The sequence below is a fragment of the Pygocentrus nattereri genome, chromosome 21, assembly GCF_015220715.1.
Source record: "Pygocentrus nattereri isolate fPygNat1 chromosome 21, fPygNat1.pri, whole genome shotgun sequence".
Lineage (NCBI taxonomy): Eukaryota > Metazoa > Chordata > Actinopteri > Characiformes > Serrasalmidae > Pygocentrus > Pygocentrus nattereri.
This window is the reverse complement of record NC_051231.1, coordinates 12,314,392-12,336,202: the sequence shown is the minus strand read 5'-3', so window position 1 is coordinate 12,336,202 and position 21,811 is coordinate 12,314,392. Positions and strand designations below refer to the sequence as shown.

At 39.9% G+C, this 21,811-nt stretch overlaps 1 protein-coding gene across 11 annotated transcripts in view; it reads right to left on the bottom strand.

Annotated features, from left to right (window-relative positions):
• Positions 1-21,811, bottom strand: part of atp2b2 (ATPase plasma membrane Ca2+ transporting 2) — a 156,794-nt gene that overhangs the window by 45,111 nt on the left and 89,872 nt on the right. For all 11 annotated transcript variants that reach the window (XM_017704753.2, XM_017704758.2, XM_017704757.2 and 8 more), the window contains exon 3: positions 3,109-3,306. In XM_017704753.2, coding sequence (XP_017560242.1) covers positions 3,109-3,306 — 198 coding nt within the window. The remainder of the gene's footprint in view (positions 1-3,108; positions 3,307-21,811) is intronic.

The following is a 21,811-nucleotide window of genomic DNA, read 5'->3' as shown; positions in this document are numbered from 1 at the left end:
TTAACTGTTACTCACAAGCCAAAATCAAGGCTACAAACTATCAAAATATCAATTATGAAACACTGAGTTCCAGTTCTGAAATCTGATTAGCTAAACTATGTTTAAAGTCGCTGTAAAATACCTGATGTACACAGACTTATGAGCGCACACATGAATCAACTTGAATGCTGTATTAATGCACTGAAACATTACAGTGTTCTTTGTACTGACGACGTAACACAGTACAGAAAGGTGGGGCCAGGCATCAGTGTGTATATGAAATAAGGACCCGAATCTAAACAAACCCTCCATGAGAACTCGGTTCTGTTTAAACCAAGGAGCTGAATCTATAATGTATAAATATTAATATAATACATAAATAGGAACTGTTGTTATTAGAAATTTAATGCAATTAAATTCATCAGTTCAATCATTTACATTTCTAGTTTTAACTGGATAAAATTTTTTGCTTCTGTATCAAAAATGTATATCACTGTGCAAAATATTACATGTATCATTAGAAACTGCTGCCTTTTTTGGACCTCCAATTAATCATTTAGCACCAGTTCCCTGCAGTTGTTGGACTTACTTGCCTCTAAGCCGAGTGAAAAGTGAGATTTTTCTGTCTATTGATCCCAGTGGTGCCGGTGCTTATCTTGCATGGGAACGCTGCAGGCTGAAAAACTGTAATGGCATAATTCAATCTGAACACCAGGGATGTCTGGGCACAGAGACAGGCACCGCAATTAATCTTCCTTAAGAGACATAGACAATGTCATCCTCCTCCGTAAGAAAAATAAAGAAACAATAAGAGGGACTGCCTGATGTCTATAGTATAGCAGCAATGTGGACACAGTTAGATCTTCATGATTCAACTTAAAGTAGATAAAATTATGCCCCACACTGTTTAACACACACAGGCTTGCAGATAAATTCTCCTCCTGTTTTCACTTTAGACTATATAGCGCTGAGGTGTCGGCATTAGTTATGGTGTTATTTCTTACCTGGCTGTACTCTGTGGCCAAATCGTTATGTGAGGTCGTAAGTCTCGCTGGCACTTTCATGATTATTAAAAAATGAAAGTGGAGTACCTGCAGTTTAAAATACAGCATGGCTAGGAAGCAAGACCTTTGAAATTCATCATTCCTGTTTTCCAATGAGGAACACTTCTAGGTTAACACAAATAGTGTCTGTTTCTGCTGTTTAATCTGTTCTTTTCTCCGCAAAAAACATGTCTCAGATGCCTCAGTGCTGTCATTGCATTTAGTTAATATTTAAAGATTTCAGCTAAAAACAGATCAGTGACAAAATTTGCTTTTCGGCTGAATTACATCACTATAGTTTCATCATACAAAGAATGAGTAGATGAGTTAAAAATGAAGGAGAGCAAAAATGCAAGTGGGAGTGTCTAGCACATTCAAACCCCTTGCAGTTTGTCCGTCACCATAAAAACAGCACATCTGCCACCTATAAAACTGCACGGTGAACATGAATGCCCCACTGAAATGGACAAGGTCATTTGCATGTTAATCGTCAGGCTGCCCTGTCAAGATTCTTTCACAGCTTTGCAAATTTGTATAAATTTCCACAAAACTCTTTTCTGCAAAAAGTTTGTGATGCTCGTCTTCCAGTATGCAGAGCTCCAAAGCACCTCTGCTTGGAATACTTTCAAATTAACAATCATTTTCCATTCCTGGGTGTAATTGAATTCCGGACTGTTATGATGATTGATATTACTTACTCAGCATTCTCTTCCACACTCGCTTTAATGGCTTTGTCTTCACAGTGTGCTTTATGGCCCAGAGGCTTGATGTATGGCCTTCACCTAAAGGTTATTCCTCTGGTGCACACTTCATTAACTCTGGGTCCTTGGAAATCGTCCTTTCAATGGATTCCCTCACTACCCTGCCTCATCTGAGAGAGGCCCAGAATGCACAGTCATGCTTGTTAACGAGGGCCGAACAGGCAGAGGGAAAGAAATGCAAGCTGAAGTTGGTGCAGTCATTACAGGACTTCCACGATGGCAGTTTTATTACATTTTAATTTTCTCCATAGAGACATATACCATGGTTATTTTAGAACTAGTGATATTTAGACTTTCTGAAAAAAATCATAGTACTTAACATGGTGATTCTGAAGCGGTAAATGTCGAGCATAGTGCAGAGTGAATGTCAACCATCCAAAATTCCACTTCTTAGAATCCCTATTTGATCTTTTGATTATTTTTTTCAAAAACAGAAATATTCAACTTCTGGAGAACACTATTCGACACATGGCACAACACTGTTAAGAAAATGACATAAAAATGTAATGCAGATAGTAAATAGTTATATAATTCTAATTATTATAGGGGAATTCCAATGATATTTAAACATTTTTGTATAATAAAATTATGTAAACAAAGTCATCCAGAGTTTTGCTGTGGAATCCAGAGAAAGTTCTAGAGAAACTTACTGAGTCAGAATTGTTTTAAGGGGGATATCTGAAGAGTTTAATGCTCCCTCACAGAAAGGTACGACAGGAAATGATCATGAATATACTGCCTGGTGTCCAAGATATTGTTTTACAGTAGTTTTGAGAAAGTTTTGTTTTGCAATTTATTTAAAAATTGGTTATAAGATACATGCAAGGCATTGTAAGGCAAAAAAATCTTTTTCTGATTTATCGCCAATTTTATCATCATCGACATTACATATAAAACTCAGGAGACACTGGTGGTTTTATATATTAAATCAAATAGCTATATTTGATACATAGTCTATGTATTTGATACATTGTCTCTGGTTCCTATTACAGCCACTGTAAAGAAGTCTGAGTCTGCAAGTTTATCTACAATGAAGCATTTCACACCAGACCACTCTGAATGAATTTACATCTTAACTACTGAAATATGCTTACATTTATAAAAATGGTGGAATACCACTTTAAGCAAAACTGCTATTGTGAAATTATTTGGGTGTTGACAGGGTTTTAATTTCTTTTTGTCAGAAATACAATTAAGTTTACAGAAAATGGAAATAACATCACAGTAATCCTTGAGCACGAGTAGTGGAGTCATGCTGTTTTCGGGGCAAGGTTATCAAAGACAAAGCGAGTGGAGAAGATAAATAAAATAGTGGGAATACTTACATTCACTGCGCTCCCCGGGGGGCTGATAAAATGAGAGTCCCAAGGAGATCATGGCTGCGATTTCGAGGATGATAAGGGTCACATCTTGTAGTGCTTCCCACACTAACTGTAAGAAAGTTTTTGGCTTCTTTGGAGGTATAAGGTTTTGCCCGAAGACTTCTCTTCTCTTATCTAGGTCGACTAAATCCCCCGTCAGACCTGTTAAAAATAAAGAAAGAATCGTAAGTGAACCTGAGATTACATCACTTACTTCAGCTTGTGAGTGCTTAACTATGAATTACAAAATGTGTATTGTGGCATCTCATATAAACAAGGTGCTAATATTGCAGTTTACAAGGTCAACTGTTATCTTTCCATTGCTACAACTCAAAAACGGTAGCCATCAGTTCAGCAGAATTTAGCGCATGCTTTAACCGGCAACTTGTTTTTTAACAACCTAGAATGGCACACTGTGCAACTGCCCATGAGAGCCTGCTGTGGAATCACTAACATGTCTTTTAACTGCCCTAATAACAGTAATTGTTTTGGGTATTATGTCATATCTTGTGCACAGGGATGGTGCTAATCTTGCTAGTCGTTCAAGGTCAACTGGCAAACTTTTCCTTGCTACAATCTCAAAAACGTCAGTCATCAAGTCAGCACAATTTGTCACATACTGTAATTCACAGCTTCTTTTATAACAATGCCCAAACCTAGAACTGCATACTGTGAGATTTGCCCCCAAGCGTCTGCTGTGAAATCGCTAACATTTCTTTTAGCTGCTCCAAAAACAGTACCAACATCCTGTGCCCACGTATGAAAAATGAGCAATCCAGCGCTCTCCCCGTGTAAGATTGGGCCCTTGTGTCACCCACGGTCTCCAATTACCCTGCTGACTCACAGCACAGCTTGTGCTCCGCACTTACATAAAGCCCTCTGCGAGAGTAAGGCCCTGACCTAGCGCCCTTCCCTCCTCTGTAGCTGCCGTGCACCATGCAAATGATCCTGACATTACTCGAGCTGCAGTAAGAGTGCTCACCATCACAGCTAGCGCTGCACTGCAACGAAAATACAGTTTAACCGACTCTTCCCTCACATCGTCTTGAGATGGTACGTTTTGTAGACGTCAGCTGAAATTTGTGGGAAAACTCCCCATACCTGCCCCCTAACTTAAACAGGATAAGCAATATCATCACGACGCAATCAAAAGGTTACGCTAGACTATAAATGGCATCCTGCAAATAAAGTGGCCCTGAAAGAAAAGTTACTAAAGGAAATATGGGGGAAATGATGTTATAGTGATTTTAGTCAACTTCAACAACACTAGCTCCCTCTCAAACAAGGTCTGAGACAAGAGGGAGGAGTATGCAGTGCACCCGTAGACTCTTCATATTACATGCAGCGTAGCTAAAGTGGGAATGCATCAGCACTGCATCTGTATGAAAATATGCAGAAGAGCACAGTGACACTGCATATGAGGTGAAAATACCACCGCAGCCTTGCTTCAGTCACATTTGCACTTTTAGCGCTGTATAAAGACTGATGGCCTTAGCACATCATATGCACTACTTCATTTATTCATTTCCATTCTAAAGTGACATTTTTCACTGCTTAGTGTGTCCGCGCTTTGCCTTATTTACAGCTTCCAGGCTTTCTGCTTTCAGTATTTCAAACTAATCTGTAGGGGCATTGTTCCACACCTTAGATGTTGGTTTTGCGTTTTCTGTTTCTCATAATCCAAGTAATCCCGAACACATTAAATGATGCTGCAGTCTGGACTCTGGGGTGGTCAGTCCATTGCTCCGAAAACACCAGTTTGTTTGATTTGTCAATTTTCCTTTCTCAGTATGTCCTTTCAGACCCATAGCGCTGAGTTGTGTTCTCACAGTGGAAGGATGGACAGAAACACCTGTGGATGTTTTCAGATCTGAAGCAGCTTGATTTTCTCCTCTCTCTCAAAGATTCAAGTGCTGTTTATTTGATGGGGGGCAGTTTTGGTGTCAATCAGGTCTTCCAGGTGGTTGCTAGGAGTCACACTTTCTCTGTAGCTTCATTTTGGAGACTCCTTTTCCTGTGACATTCCCCTTCCAACTTGTTCTTAAAGGTCATTTTGAGTAGAAATGAACGAAATGAATGGTCGGCTTTGACTTCTGCCCAGTAATGTTTACTGCACAGGCCAACTCCACAGATGTATCACAGCCACACTTGCATTTCCCCAGAGAAAAGAGTAGACTGGTAAACCAGAAATCATAGCAAAAGACATTGGCAACTGTGGCAAGAAGATAAATAAATCACAAAGTGCATCAGAGCGCAGGAAAAAGAACCATTCATGCCAAGACAAAAGAACCTCCGCAACAAGGAAATTATATTTTCAGCCTTGTGTTTTAATTCATGTCACTTTCTGCTCAACACAAGCACACGAGGAGGACATTTCTGCCTGTGACTACACTTTCAAATTTGTAACCGGTTTCATCCAAGCCAAGCTTTGCTAACATTAGCAAGCTACAATTAACCACATACTTGAAGTTACACAGGCTTTGGTGTCACAGAGGCAAGTCGTGCCTGAAAGGGCCTCATTAAGTTGATTCCAACATGAAGTGGCCATGTTCCAGCTCGGGCAGCAAACAAAGACATGCTGAACTACAAAACAGGTATTTTAAGTGACAATGGCCAATTACAGAGCATTTTCCTCCCCGCTGAATAAGCAAAGAGAACCCGAGGTATGAGCAAGTTACAAAGAAACAGCTTGTTTCAAATATCCATTCAAAAACAATCACACTATTAAACTATGCTAGTAAATGCCAGCAAGATCCCAGAAGGATACACGCAGTAAAAGCAGTGTAGAGATGCGCTCTAGGTATAGGTCTGGATTCAGGTTTCAGCACCTGTCGTTCTACGTGCTGTTCCTGTGACTCAACTGCCAACAGTTATTTTAGACAAGAAAAGCAAGAAAGAGGAATGTGCTAACTTTTGTGTTGATAGAGCTGTGAGTGGAGAGCAATTGGGCTTTGAGTGTGGCAATAACTAACCATTACATTCAACTCTGATGTGGTACCTACTCATAAGTGTGTCTGAGGTACCCATAGCACTGATTTGTGACAGTTATTATTTAATTTTTGCATTCGTAGCTATTTTTCAGTAAGTCCAGTGATGTAGGTGCCATAATGGTGAGAGCAGGGATAGATTACTGATTCACTTTACGTTGGCTTTTAAAGATGATATCTGCATGTTCCACAGTGCTAGTTGTAACACTTGGAGTTTGGAAATACTTTTGTTGGCATTCTATAAAATTTGCCTTAAAAATGTTAAACTAAACTCCCACTCATAGCCAAGGCTGGCTGAAAATAGAAGCATCAGTATTTTGTCAGATATCTGAACGTTAGGCTTGGGGCTCTTGTAGTTGACCACTCCATTAGCAGGTAGAAATACTGGACATCAGACTTCTGAATCCAGTGTCACCATAAATGATTAAAATGGAGATCAGAATGAAACTGACATGACTGATCACTGGAGTCATCAGATTGACTCCCAGAACAGAATCTCAGTCTAAATGAAGGAGATTAACATAAGTTCTTGATTTGTGGATAGATTAATCATGAAGCCAAACATATGATACACTAAAAACTGACAATCAATTTCCTAAACCTGAATTATGGTTTGTTAGTTGGGACTAAGAGAAGGTCAGGGATAGGACTTTCATGACGTCCTACCTTTTAGTATTTTAACAAAGGCTATAATAGTAATGTGGTTATATATTGGTACATAAACAACTGCAGCAATAGCCTCATAGTATCATTTTGAGGAAAGGAAAGATCAAAGTAATTTCAAACTACTGTAAGGCTGTGTCCCAAAGTCGCACTTAAAAATTTTGAAATTATTTAAAACTGATTTGCTTCCTTTGATGATGAAATGTAGAGATCTCCTTTTGAAGAACAAGCCTTACTTCTAGTATGGACAGGCTTCCCACACTGTTGAGCAGCCAATCGGGGCAACACTGGCAGCAACAGACCTTCAGCAGCAGCTGGGCAAACGTGATTGGGCACAGCTCTTGTTTTCCAGGGGCTTCGGTAAACAGGATCTGTAGACTGTGCTAGTTCAGCTGGTCCCTACATCCAGCTGTACAGCACTGATTTTGAGTCCCTTTTTGCCCAAACCCTGGCCCACATCTGCAGGTAGCTGACCTTGTCTGTTCGCTTGTACTACTATTAAGACATTTCGAGCATTAGGGCTATTGAATGAACCAGGTACCCATTTTTTGCAGTGGTCTTTTGAGGAGAGCAAACTGCAGAGGAGCACTGCTCTCAGCCACAGGAAGCAAATCAAATTTATCTGGCACAGAACAGCTCACAAAAACACATCAAATAAATATCCAAAGCAGCAACAAACAGCTATGTTGATGAGATTTGATGCTCTTTTACTGATAATGACTCTAACCATCAAAAGCAAATTCAGTAGCTTTGACTTTGGGATGATTTCCATCGCATCGTATTTTGATATTTATTTTTAGATGTGACTGAAAGCAACACTCGGCATGATGTCACCACCAAATAAAAGCAACAAAAAATAAAATGGTGTCTGATTCTGAGAACATGACGCGAGAGAGATGTGTGAAGGAAGAATTAATGGATTGTACACTAAAATATATTTGTTTCAAAGGGGAGAAAGAGAAAGAGAGAGAGGGAGGGAGGGAAAATGAACTGTGGGAAAGCTTCAAATGATTCCAACAAAAAGAAAAGAATGCCCAGATTGCAAATAGCACAGGCAGCTAAAAAAAGCCTCTTTAAATACTCTCTTTTAATTGTGCCTCTGTGTGGAAGGCTTGCTCTCTGCGCCTGGTCCTCATCGATCCCCCCCCCACGTGCTGCCTCACATCTCGTGTGCGTGGTTCCCTCGGCTCATATCCCCAGGGACCAACCGCTGCTCGTCATTGGAGGAGGCCGACTGCACTGCATCGGTGCGTGGTCCAGCTCGAGCAAAGATTTTAGTCGGCTTCACCAGCAGCCCAAAACTCTCACGCGCAGTGGTTCACTTGATTATTCCCACCACTGCCATCAATACAGATTCTAAAAAGTGTTCTTCAAGACAGTGGTTATATATAGAACAATGACAGTGCATTGAATCATGTGAATAGTTAAATGACTCTTCACAGGAAATAATTACTGTTGTATATGGTTCTTTAAACAATATTTTAAAAATGGTTCTATATAGCAACAAAAAGGGTCTGGAAATTGTTACACTTTCTGTTAAGTTAAATTTTCAAATATTTTTTAAACACACAGTAAGAGCTTTAGAATGACATATGTTGATAAAGAGATTTGCTGAAGATATTGCTACTAAATAATAAAAAAAGTTCAGTGTTTATTGAATACATGCAAATTTAGATGTCTGACCATTTAAATCCTAATTATCAACAAAGCCTTAGAGAGTTTCCTTTTACTGGAGGACATGACGCAACGGTGCCCAGTAAACTATAGCTTAGGTGCCCTGTAAACTATAGCTTAGGTGCCCTGTAAACTATAGCTTAGGTGCCCTGTAAACTATAGCTTAGGTGCCCTGTAAACTATAGCTTAGGTGCCCTGTAAACTATAGCTTAGGTAGTGTGTGCCAATTTGACAATGTTCATATCATATTTTCAAAACAGATTGGTGAACTAATCGCTGTTGTAGGAACAGAACCGCGTATCTCCAAAACAGTAACTGTACAGGAGAACCAAAAAAAGTACTTCACTTTAATGTAAGCCAGGGGAACCAGACTTTTTTCCACGTAATTCTGAGCTGTTTCTTTTGGCCCATTCATCATGAAATTTAAATATTATATAAAGGGTAACAGGAATTTTTAAGTCAAAAACTGAAAAATACAAGGTTTTGTTCCAACAGCAGTGAAATGCACTATGTATTAGGGCACAACTTCCCTATACTAAAATAGTACACTATGTAGCAAGAAGCATGTTTTTTTGCATAAAACTGTGCCATCTTCAGACCACTTGACAGCTGACACCTGCTTGGTAGGCTGTTGTTTTTTACATAGCTACAAATATGAAATATGGTCACAGACCCAGTCCCGTGGAACATTTATATACCACTGTTTATTGCTCAGCTCATTTCTTCACTTGTGCAACTTCAGTGTGCAACTGAAATGGATCCTAAGTGATTTAGGAGCAATTTAGCAAATGCCAAATGTAAAATCATGGTGTAATAGCTTACAACAGTACACATTCTAAAAATAGAGCGTACTCATTTTTAAAATGTCCCATGATAAACAGATCATTCTGAACTAGTTAATCCATTACCCATCTAACATTAATTATTACAGTTTAATAGTTGCTGGATATTAGCAAATAATGACCTGATGCAACAACAATTACACTGTTCATTATTTGGGTATAAATACAGCAGTAGGTTGAATCCTATCAGGTTATATGAATGGACTGGTACTGCTTCTGTAAAAGGTCGTTCTAAGTTTATGCTGGAGGAGAAAAAAGGAAAGAGAGAGAGCAGCAGAGAGAGATGTTGTGCAGTCTTCTCCACAGATCAACTGAGGGACATGGAAGCCTAAGTCAACTGAGGCTCTAACCACTCGTAAGACTTTTGCTGCACCAGCCTGCTCTCATTAATTTGGGTGTAAAACCAGGGCACCATACACCAATAATGAGGCGGCATACGTGCGGCAGGGAAAAGGGAGTAAGGCTTTTTATACAGATCAAAGATTGATCTTCGGGGCTATTTGGTACGCATTAAAGGCAGCCAGCTTTGCCCACCTCCTTCTGTATTTACACACCACTTACGAACATGTGTGGCTTCCTCAAAGCAGCTCATCCGCTTACCTGGATCTTTATCCAATTCAAAATACAATATTAAAGAATTTTCCCCGTCTCGCAGACGGAAAATTGAATTTGATGGCGGGGGTAGAGATGGAGACAGCGATATTGCATATTTTAACAGTTGGCTTTTTTCCCCCCTTCTTTCTTTTTTTTCCCTCTGCAGGGCTAAAAATAGATTGCCATGGAAACCCTACACATCATGCAGGCTGCGTGTAGGCTGTGGGTGAACTCCGCCGTGACTCGTACCACCGCTGAAAAGTACTACAGACAGATCTTTTCCACAACGTAGATGCATCGTGCCTCGGTGTTGCCCAAAGCGCCTTCTGCAGCCCTCCTTATGGCACTGCACCGTGGACATATGTCACCCGGATACGACGTCAGAGGTGCTTTGTTGCTATGGGATTTTTCAGCATGTTTCGCTACATCTGCAGTCTAGAGTGAGGGTCTAGTAAGAATAAAAAATAGACTTGTACCTTTAATGAACCTAATCAATTAACCACAGGCATTCATGAAAAATGATCAACTAATCAATAAATTTTGTGTCAGGACATAAGAACAGATCGTATCTCTGGCAGACTGTGTAATTACAACACATCATAAATATCAACTGAACATAGCCATGATTCTTCGGCTTCCTCGCCTTTTATGTTTATGCTTTTTACGAAATGTGTCACAAACAACCATTTTAAACGCATGAATAGGATACTACTACTACTACTACTAATAATAATAATAATAATAATAATAATAATAATAATAACGAGCTTAAGCGCTCACTCAAAAGAAAACTCACAAAAAACCTACAGTACATCCAATAAGAGAGCCTCATGCATATTGTATACATTGATAGGAAACATGATAGCACACAGAAAGCTCCATTTCTACATGTTAGAACCGATACATTTATTTTAATGTTAAATTATTTTAATGTTATTTTAAAATAAAATATTTTTTTATTTAGATACACCTGTGGTCTGTACATGTAAACATGTAGCAGCTTCCCTGGCTCAGCAAAAATGGTGCTGAACGTTGTTTCACATCTGAATTTGTCAAGTCATTTGTCTTTAATGTGCATCCCATTCACACGCACTTGCATCTCTAAGCATCAGAGCCTGCCACACACACAGGCGGATATGTTAAACCAAGGCTATAGGCTTACTCCAAGAGACAGCTGTTGCTTCTATATGACTCTGTAATGTTTACTCTATCGGTATTGGTGAAACAAACATCTCATGAAGAATTCCAACCAGTACTGCACCCACTACTATTTCCTTACCACAAAATACTGACATTTCAGACAATGGCATGAGTGTTATTACTGCTTGCCAACGCACATTGTGTTGTACAGTTCCATCTACTGTTTTGTGGTACGGCACTTCCTCAACCCCAACTCTGTTTACCATATTGGTGCCACCCTGCTATTTGGTATTGCAGTAGTGTCCTTCCCATTGACGGACACTGTTGCACTTGCTTACACATCTACTTGAGTTTTAAAATGGGGATTTTCCCAGCACTGTTGATTACATGTGCATCTGCATGTGCACAAAAACAGGAAGCTAAATCATCAGTTGTGATTATTGGCTTTACTGATAATAAAAATGTACTTTAATTCAGAAAGAACTTGATCAGCTGCCGATATGTTATGTATGCCTAATAATACTAAAAAAGCTTCATGGACTGTCAGATAATTATTGCAAATAAGTTGTGACTTTTCTTTTACAACACTATATATTTTCTTCCTTATTTCTCATGATGCACCATAAAACATATTCAGATATTGCTCTCAGAAACTGACTTGCAAATGAAACAGTTAACTGAGTATCTGATTATCTCAGCACTCATATCGCTCTTTCTGATATGGCACCTGATGTGCTTAATCGCTCCATGCCACATATTCATTAGGAGTTTGACTGCAGGCTTTCATCTTCCAGTTCATGCTTGAAATGCATTCATTTGAAACCTTGATGGTTCTCTGCAGACTGATAGCTGAGGAAAGCAGTCATTTGGTAATCCCCTTGCAGTCCCTCATCAAAACGCAGGAGGAAATGTTGAGGTGCCTGAAATCCACTGTAGGTTAGAACAGGAAAAGTAACTAGAACTTACACATCGAGGCACTGTTTCTTGTCAAACGAGCTGTTCGGAAGGTCCTCCATCACAGAACACCCAAGATAGAGTCGTTTGTCATGATGCAGTGATATGTCCAAAACTAGTTTCCATGGCAACCACTTGTGATAGGCCTTATGCCATATTGATGTGGTGCTGAATCGATATCTCAGCATGCTCTGTGTATGTACTGTATGTCAGAGCCCTTGATATAGGACAAGCTGCAACTACGTTGGAGCAGCAGCTTCACGGAAGCCACCGGTGATGACAAATGGGATCACAGGCATGAAAGTGGGAGTTGTGGGAGCAACTAACAAGTGAATGCTAAGTGCAAGAAACAGGTTTGACTTATAGCAAACAGGGTAATGATGTTGCAAAGTTCATCACTAACCACACGTTTTAAGCCAGACTGCAGCATTACTCAGCATCAAATCCAACACATCAACGTTCCTAAAAGGGTTCCGCCTCCTCAAAGTACTCCTACACATGCACAAGTTAACCCTAGGGTTACTTTAGCATTTTAATATACATTTGATTTACATTGCATAATGATTTTAATTTTAAATAATAATTTTCAAATAATTACACAATAATGTAATGAATTTACTTTTAATTTACATTCAGTATCAAAGGTTCACGTCTGGACTTTTGATATTCTTTTGTCTGTTTCAATGAAGAAATGACAAAAACAAGGACTTCCAGTAAAACAATTGTACACAACAATAACTATACATCAAATTCAACTCAAAACATTTACTCTTCAAAAAAACACAAATATAGTATGGATTTCATGTGCAGAAGCCTGTTGTAAGTAAATTAACTCATTTAAATATCAAACTACAGCAAGATTTTGTCTTTTTGCCTACAATAACTGCGACTTCAAAAGGCTTCATTCCTGAGGATAACTACGACTTCAAAAGGCCTAATTCCTGAGGGGCCAGACTTGCAGAAGATCTAGTAAGCAAAGAGAGGAAGAGAAATCATGCATATCGTAGCACATGTTTCACTGCTGGCCACTAGCACAGCTGAGGCACTATAGGTTTGCTGGGCCACAATCAAAAACCTCCAGCTCACAGCTCCACTGTCGACAAACACAGATGAATTGGTGGTGTAGCCGGTCCCCAAGGACCAGTCCAGGCTACACACACAAACACACACAGACACGCACACGCTCCTCACACTGAGCTGAGACCTGTGGATGGAACCTGACACTCGCTGGATTAGACATCACATCCACTGCTAACCACTGTGGGGGGATTTCTTGGAACATCCAAACAAATCATTGGATTTTTATCGGTTATAATTTGAGCCAGCTTGTTATTTTGTCACCTGAGGAGGGATGTGTGGCCCATGAGGTCAGAGACACATAACCTCCAGCAAGACAACCTGCTTCTAAGCAAAGGAGTTTAAAAAACCCGACTCTAATGCAGTACATGCGGGGCTGCAGTGACTAACGGGGGAATTTTTGGGACAGTTAAATAGGAGTCGCTGAAATATTGAAGCACAGAACCAGGGTGAATGATTTAAAGATAATGGGTTGATAAATGGATCAACGAATGGATGGAAAGAATTAATTGATGGATGAATTTATTGACAGATGGATGAATGGATGGATGGATGAATGCATGGAGGGATGGATGGATGGATGAATGGACTGATGAATTGGATGAATACATTGATGGATGGATAGATGAATGGGTGGACAGATGGATAAATGGATTGACAGATACACCCATGGATACAGGGATGAATGGGCAGATGGACAGATAGATGGACAGATAGATAAAGGAGTGGATGGATGAATGGATGATAAACTGATGGATGAATGAATGGATGAATGCACTGATGGATGGATGAGTGGATGAATGAATGGATATATTTATGGATGTATGGATGAATGCCCTGATGGATAGATGAGTGGATGAATAAACTGATGAGAGGGACAATTGGTGGATGAAAGAATGGATAAACTGAGGAATACATAGATGGATGGATGGATGGATGGATGGACAGATGGATGGAAGAGTGGATGGATGAATGGAGGAATACATTTATGGACAAATTAATGAATAAATGCACTGATGGACAGATGAGTGGATGAATGAATGGATGAATAAATTGATGCATGAATGTACAAAAAGGAGGATGGGTGAATGGCTGGATAAACAGGGGATGGGTAGCTGGATAGACGGCTGGATGGACGGATTAAAGGCTAAAAAAATGCATTAACTTTGTGATACTGTGTAATACTGAACATTATCTTTTAAATTCTCACTGTATAAATCTCAGCTCTAGAAATATGGTGGCTAATTGCTGCCAGACGTTAAATTACTGAGGTGTACTGCAAGCATATTTTGAGATATGACTTCATAAATCAATATTCTGAGTCATCCGATGACTTATGAGCCACATAAAGCTGCTAGTTTAACCGAAGAAACAAAAACAGATATGCCAGGAAGGGCAGACTTGGCAATGTACACAAGACCCAGCAGCACTCAACCTGATCCTTTGAGGGACACAGTGCCTACACATATTTCTCCAAGTTCTGTATAATGACACCCGATTTCACAAATGAGCCAACAAACCGAACCCCATTAGCGAAATCAAATAGTGTTGCACAGGCTCTGGAATGAATACCGCAGCGCAGTTTTTCTTGGACCAGTGGACTAAACATTCTTGGCCTATACAATTACAGGTTGAAAAAGAATGTCATGTACACTGCCTGTCAAAAATTTGAGGACCCATAGCTTCTCAAAATGCTTTTAGTACAAATTTTTTCATGTCTAAGATATATGGCACTCAACACAATCTAGTAAAATCCATTAAACAAAACGTTCTCTTATGAGCTGCTCACCTGGTTAGCCAAGGAAAACAGATTACATTTGAAAATCTGACATGAAAACTTACTGGAAACATTCCTTTGGTTTATCAAGAGATCAATACCTGAGTAATAGCCTTCAGTGGTGAATAATGTGTTGATTAGCCTGCTACATCCTGCCAGGAGAAGACAGCTACTTCAGTGCTCCACAACTGTAAAGTCCTTGCATCAAACACTTTAAATGGTACACATATGATACATATGAGATGTCGGCCTAAATTTGTTCTGAAAATGGATAAAAGGTCTTCCATTAGAAATGAGGCAACATACTGTAAAAATAATAGAATATTAACAACTTATTTAACAATTATTTGAGAACTTGTCTTAAAGTGAATTTGTCAAGCAGGCATTGGTCATCACGGAGGACAGGTGTGTAAGGCTTCATTAGAGGTACCCAACATCTGTTAAGATGCTGAAGTGGAAGTGGCGTCCCTGCTGTTTGAACTTAATTAGACAGCTGGTGAGGAGAGAGAGCATGTCTTGACCTGAGTGTCTCCTTGCCAGGATGGTACTGCACTTCAACCCTTCATATATTGACTGCCCTCACTTACTCCCACTCGTGAGGAACATGTACAATAAAGCAGTGCTTCTTTCCAGGAGAACACACTTAGGGTGCATGATGTGGACAAAATGCTAGTATTGTGATTACATGGCTACACACTGTGACTGCAATATGATATGCAATACATCAAAAATGCAGCGATAACTAATTATACAGTACTAATAAATACTAATAAAGACCGACCTGAATTATTTCAACCAAAATAATTCACATTTGATGGGGTACATAAATACCATGATTCTTCAAATCTACGATTTTACATTTCAGTAAAATCTGATATTCAAATTTGTTTAGAAAGGCTAATTTGCATATTGCACCGTTCTGCGATATAGCATTGCTATATTATTACTCTACTAGGTCAACTTTGCCAATACTCCATCATTACTCTCCTAAGCTGACAAATACACTATGTAAAAGCATTGTTGTGTTGTGTATGGAAGGTCAATTGCATCCAAGTACATAAGACATGCTCTTTTTGCTTGCCAGTATACACTGTAAAAAGTGTTAATAGGTTTAAGTAAATAAAATATGTACATTTATAAATTTTAAATACATCTGCTTTCTATTTTAACAGATAAAACTGTGCTCACAAAACATACTTCTGTTCTTAACTTCTTAACATAGCTTGTTTTGAAAGATCTCAATTTTTTCGGTTCGGGTTAACAACAGAGTAAATCCAGTTAGTTGAAATAGATGTAACTATAGACTGACTATAAAATAAATTCATGATACAATTAAGCTGCTTATTGTGTCTCTGTGGTGTATTTGGTCGTAAGATGCACACATATGACCATATTTTTTTGCAGTTTGATGCACAAAGCCTGAAAACTGTCCTGTCAGGCACAACACACAAACGCACACATGCATGTTGCAGTGGGTTGAGTAGAGTGATGACAGCGCTGCTTTGGTGTGCTTTGGAGAATCATATCCAAGCTTCTGTGTGTGTTCTTTCGGAAAAGAAAACTGACGTATTGTGCATGTAAGGAAGAGTGACAGAGGTCATCCTGTCTCACCCAGCTGAGATGTCAGTCTCAAGTTACTGATGAAGGGCTCGGATGTACACTGGCCACAATGGCGCCCATTACAACGCTGTGGAGTCCCTGAAGTTCATGAAAAAGTTATGATGCACGATGATGAGCAGTATGTCTGAATACCTGAAATAGACAGCTTTACAGGCCTGTTGCGTAAATGTCCAACCCATAAGATATTTCTATCTAACCTTCAGAAGAATCTATTGATGGTGATAACAAAAGCATGGCATTATTTATTATGAATTACTTTCCCCTCACAGTTCATTTAACAAAAGGAAAATGTAAAGTTATTGTTGTGCAGAAAGGAAAAATATCCTTAACATTTTTGCCTATATTTTTTGTCACTCTGACATTGAAGCACATGGGAAAAAGTCAGAAGCACTTCTCGAACCTGTACATAGACTGGAAATCAAATATAATTAATGTATTTTTACAACTACATAATTAATCATGTAATTGTGCAATCACATTTAAATGGTACAAAAAAGGTCAAAAAAAATCCTCTAAGGGTTAAATACACTAATGACTAATATAAGATTAAACAATCAAACAATATTTAGTAGATGACAAGGAAGACAATATTCAGCAAATATTGCAGATTTTGGAATAAATTGCGCTTTCACTGCTTTTAATGCTAACATTAAAATTAATCTTGTTTAACATGTAAGACATTAAACAAACAGGGCTCATGTTGTTATATAAATGTGAAGGGCACTGGATCATGATCATGCTGCACAGTCAAATATCACAGCAGTTTCCCACAGCGTAGGGAGGAGAGAGATGGAATGGAGACTGACAGCTTTACCACGTACTGAATTTGGAACCCTGGTGTGGCTCCTTGTAGCAGTTCCGTAGGAGCAAGGACTGCAGAATGCAGTTAGCTTTCACAGTGCGTAAAGGGATGTGTTTAAGGGCATGTCTGGTGAGAAGCAGACTCCAAGTGACACTAGTTAACTCTCATTTAGATCAGGCAAAAAGTTACACCTAGTTGTTGCATCACAACTTGGAGACTTGGGTGATTTTGATGATGATACCACTGTAGTGCGAACAGTCCTGACCAATGGCATTTCTTTTTGCATTGAGACAGTGACGGGCAACTTATTTGCCCACGCATGTTTTATGGAATGAAAAAAGCCATTCACAAGTTTAGACTCAGATACACAAATGCAATGACAAGATACACTGTGAAAGAACCAGTTAGTTTTCTCAGGGGAGAAAGTTTCTTTGAAAGACAGGCAATGTTCAACACACTTAACTGTCAGCTGGCACTGCAGGAAACCATACAGGGTCAGCATGTGGTGAGGTTATTAGTTTGAGTTTTAAAGGATTAAAATGAACCCTATAGACTGTGATTCACTTTTTTATGAGTGTTCTGATAAAAATGCACTATGAAAATGCCGTTGTTTAGGGATATATGATAAAGTTTTCTACGATAACACAGAAAAATATTACAATACCGTTTTTTGGGATACTTCAAAACGACTTATTCACTTTAAAAAATAAATATCGCTCAATTCCATTGGAGACGTACATTTAATACAGATCAGGGTTCAAACTGCTTTATCTGGTCCGGCCACTTTAAACGGTCGTGTATGAAATTTGTTTATATAGTTCGAAAAGGACATTCATCTCTGTGCGTAATTCTAGTGATGTAAACCATAATATGATGTTTGCTCTATATAGCTTACCATTTTGAGAGCAAGCTTTTCCTCAAATAAAACGCTATAAAGCAAGATCAAAAGGGATATAACCTCTCTCTCTCTCTCGCTCTCTCTCTCTCTCTCTCGCTCGCTCTCAACCAACAGGTGAGTCGGTTTTAATGCTTGTCATCAGTAAGGCCTGGGATGCTGTTCACACTGTTCAGTGTGCTGGAAAGATTATCCTTATGATTTTTCACTCCATCATCAAATTACTCTGCAATACTGCTGAAATGAACAAGCAATGAAATATTGTGTTACTGCATAAGACCGATAAGGTTCCAGTCATAGAAAGAAAAATGCCTCGCTTCTGATAATATGAAATCTTTACATCCCGCATGGAATTTACACAATATATATTGTAGAAAGAGTACATGTCCATGACATTGATGCAGTCACTGGGGGGGATTATAACAAAAAAGGAATGATACTATGTCATGCAGCTGCAGTACAGAAAAGAAACCGAATGATTAAATGGCCAAAACTCAGTGCAGGAATACAAAGACCTCAGATAAAACATTTTCTGAAGCGACTAAGCTTCAGAATGCTGACTGACCATAAATGACCATGCTTGGATGGGCCAAAGAATAAATGCAATAATGCTGAAACCATTTTCATAGGTTCTGCAGTTCCCCAAGGGCAAATCCCTTGGCATATTTGCTTGTAGCATCAGTCTGAAGTACAGATATGACAGAAAAATATGCCCTAGTTCAACATAGATCCGAAGCTTTATTTGGCAATGCCTCATTCAGAGAGGTCACTGGGTCTAGCGTTGACAGCTATAAGCAAAAGTATCATGGCGAACACTGATGTCAATCTTATGAGAAGAAATACGCCTGTACTTAGCTGAGCTGAGAAGTGACTCCCTTGCATGCATTTCCTCAATAAATTCATAAGGGTGAGTAAGAGACATATATGTATAGCTTGAGAATGTTACAAACCATGTTTCACGTAATCAATGGCAGAGACATTCTGGCTCTCCAAAATAAGTTTGATTCAAATTAGATCTGCTTTTTTAAATGTTGTTACATTTTCCAGGTTGGCGGCTTCACATCGCCACTGCCACTGAAAAAAATCAATACTTTAAAAGATATAAGAAAACAATCATTTAAACTTTATATGTTCATATCACAGCTTGCTTCAGCGAGGCAACTATCTAGTTATCTAGTAAGCCCAAGAAACCAGATTCCAACTACAAGAAGACAATCAAAAGTCTGACTAAACTTTGGTTTATTATGCGACTGTGGTGAGATGTGCTGACATTTGATACAAGTGTATGACTAACGGCCCCTGAAGAAGTCCTACAACTGGTAGGTTGATTTGCGTGCTGCATCTTGACAGGAGAAAATGGCTACTTTTAGCTTACAAGTGAAAAACACTCTGTAATCTAATGTGTTTGATACATGCTATGTCTTAGTTCTACAAGATGCAAAGGCCTAAAAATGTTTTGTGCACAGCTAAAAAGTGCATTATAATCTGGGATTAATAGGATTAACACATTTCCAATAGTATTTCATTCAGCATATGAATCTGACCTTAGTAGTTTTACATTTTCTCAAAGTGTTCCTATTTCATATGACCTTGTGCTGTCATTGAGCTACAAAAAGATCCAGAAGTACTCCATCTCCCTCAAGTCAGCCAGCATTGTTTGCTCTCTCAGACATTCAGCTTTTGTCCTCAAGCTCGGACATGCAGTTGCTCAGACACTGCTACCTGCCAGAGTCCTAGGACCCAGCCCCACGTGTCTGCCAGCAAACCGATTTGCTCTGACATGTCGGCTCAATGTTAAAGCAAGGACAAGGCAATACAGCATTAACGCTGTAAGCCACGTTGCATACACTCACATAACAGGGACCACAGGTCAACAGGGAAACGAGAGGATGTCAAAGGAGCCAGCGCCAACAAAACAAAGCAACACGTCTTAGTCAGCAAACACCCCGTCTCGAGCTAAGGGTGCTCAGCAGGCATCAAGGAGGCTGTGGTGAGCTGGAATGACGGATGAGGAGGCTTAGGCAAGGGAAGGCGGCACACGCTTCACAGGTCTGAAACGGGGGAGTCAGCTGTCGCACTTCACGAGGCGCAGCGCACCTGCCTGCTGCCAGTGTGGTGAAACGTGCCTCTCTGAGCACCGTCCTCCTTTCATCTGGGGCCCAGGAACGTGGCCTGACTCAACAAAAGGTGTGTGGAGAAGAGCACCTGGGCGGGAACCAGACTCAGGTGGAGAATTGGGAGTACAGATGAGTCATGACATTTTACAAACACATTACAATCAGATAAACTGAGTGATCTCCCCTCTGCAATATAGACCTTATTTCAGTGGTTTAAAACAAGAGCACAACCATGGACACCTACCCTGTATGAAGTACGAAATCATGACCTCTACGCATACTAGTCTGTTGAAGCTGCTGATATGACCTGTTCTTACTTTTCAGTGTCAAAGACTGCTATCGCTGACTCCAGCTCCAATCCAAGGTCATACATTCAGGAGCATCTGTCCCTCGAAGGGGGGAAAAACTGTAACATATCATTTATAATCTACTCTCAAAGGGAATGCTTTCTCCTTTTAAGAATGGCTGCCAGAACGAGGGCAGCAATACTGACGAGCAAAAAAGAGTGTCCTTATTAGAGGAGATTGTGCTCCTTCAGAGCAATTCCTAGTGGGCCTGAGATTAAATAGGATGTGTCAGAGGGGAATGAGCACATGGACAGGCGGACTAGATTAGCATGCTCATCAAGGGGTTGAGGGGGAGGGTGGTGCCAGCACGCTGAGGTGGTACACTGCTTAACTAGCCACCCGAAACAGAGCTGGTGAGAACTGTGGGAAGACAAAGGTAGCCAGCACCCTTCTTTTATACTCCAGAAATTTTCCCTTTTACCACAATATGAGCTCTGGCTTCGACCCGACCGAGTAGTCTAGGGGGCTTGGGGAGCTGCTACAGAGGATACTGGTCACTAGCAAGCAGCACACTCCGCACGTGTGCACTGTGGTCATGTCGTGTTTGGTGCTTGGACCCCACAGTGTTTTGCCAGCTCGCTTTGACCTTCAGCCCCTCTGTCGGTTTTGCTGAGGCATCGGATTACACAGAGCGTCTCGTTCCCAATAAATGTAGTTCTTCACTGGACACACATCTATCTACCATTCCTGCTTGCTTCCCAGCAGTAAGAATTGTGAAAGAAGCTGAAGCTAAATGTCCCACGCCTACGCTCGGCCTTCTCTTTTGCATTTTAACTTTAGATTCAGATAAGATGAAGTGACTGTACTAATTTTAAGCCTCTAATAAAGAAACTGGTATGCACATGAAGAAAATACTAAAAAAGTGGTGGGACCTGGAACACAAAAGTGTTGGTTATTTTTCTGCGTGCGCTTATTGAGGGGAAGGGTGGGTGCTAAACTGGAGTAAGGTGGGCCATCAGACGGAAATAGAAATGAGAACAGAGGGAGTCATGGGGGAGGACATTCTGGCTGGTTTGCAGCTGGTGCCAGGGCACAGCAAACTGGTTCCATTAGCATACAATAGCCATCTCACATAGTCGTCCCCCAGGGCCTTTCTCAGGCAAATTGTTTACTGTTGTTGAAGCCATGACCGAGATGTCTCTTTCTTGGTCTGAATGTATGGGTTATGTTATTGATGT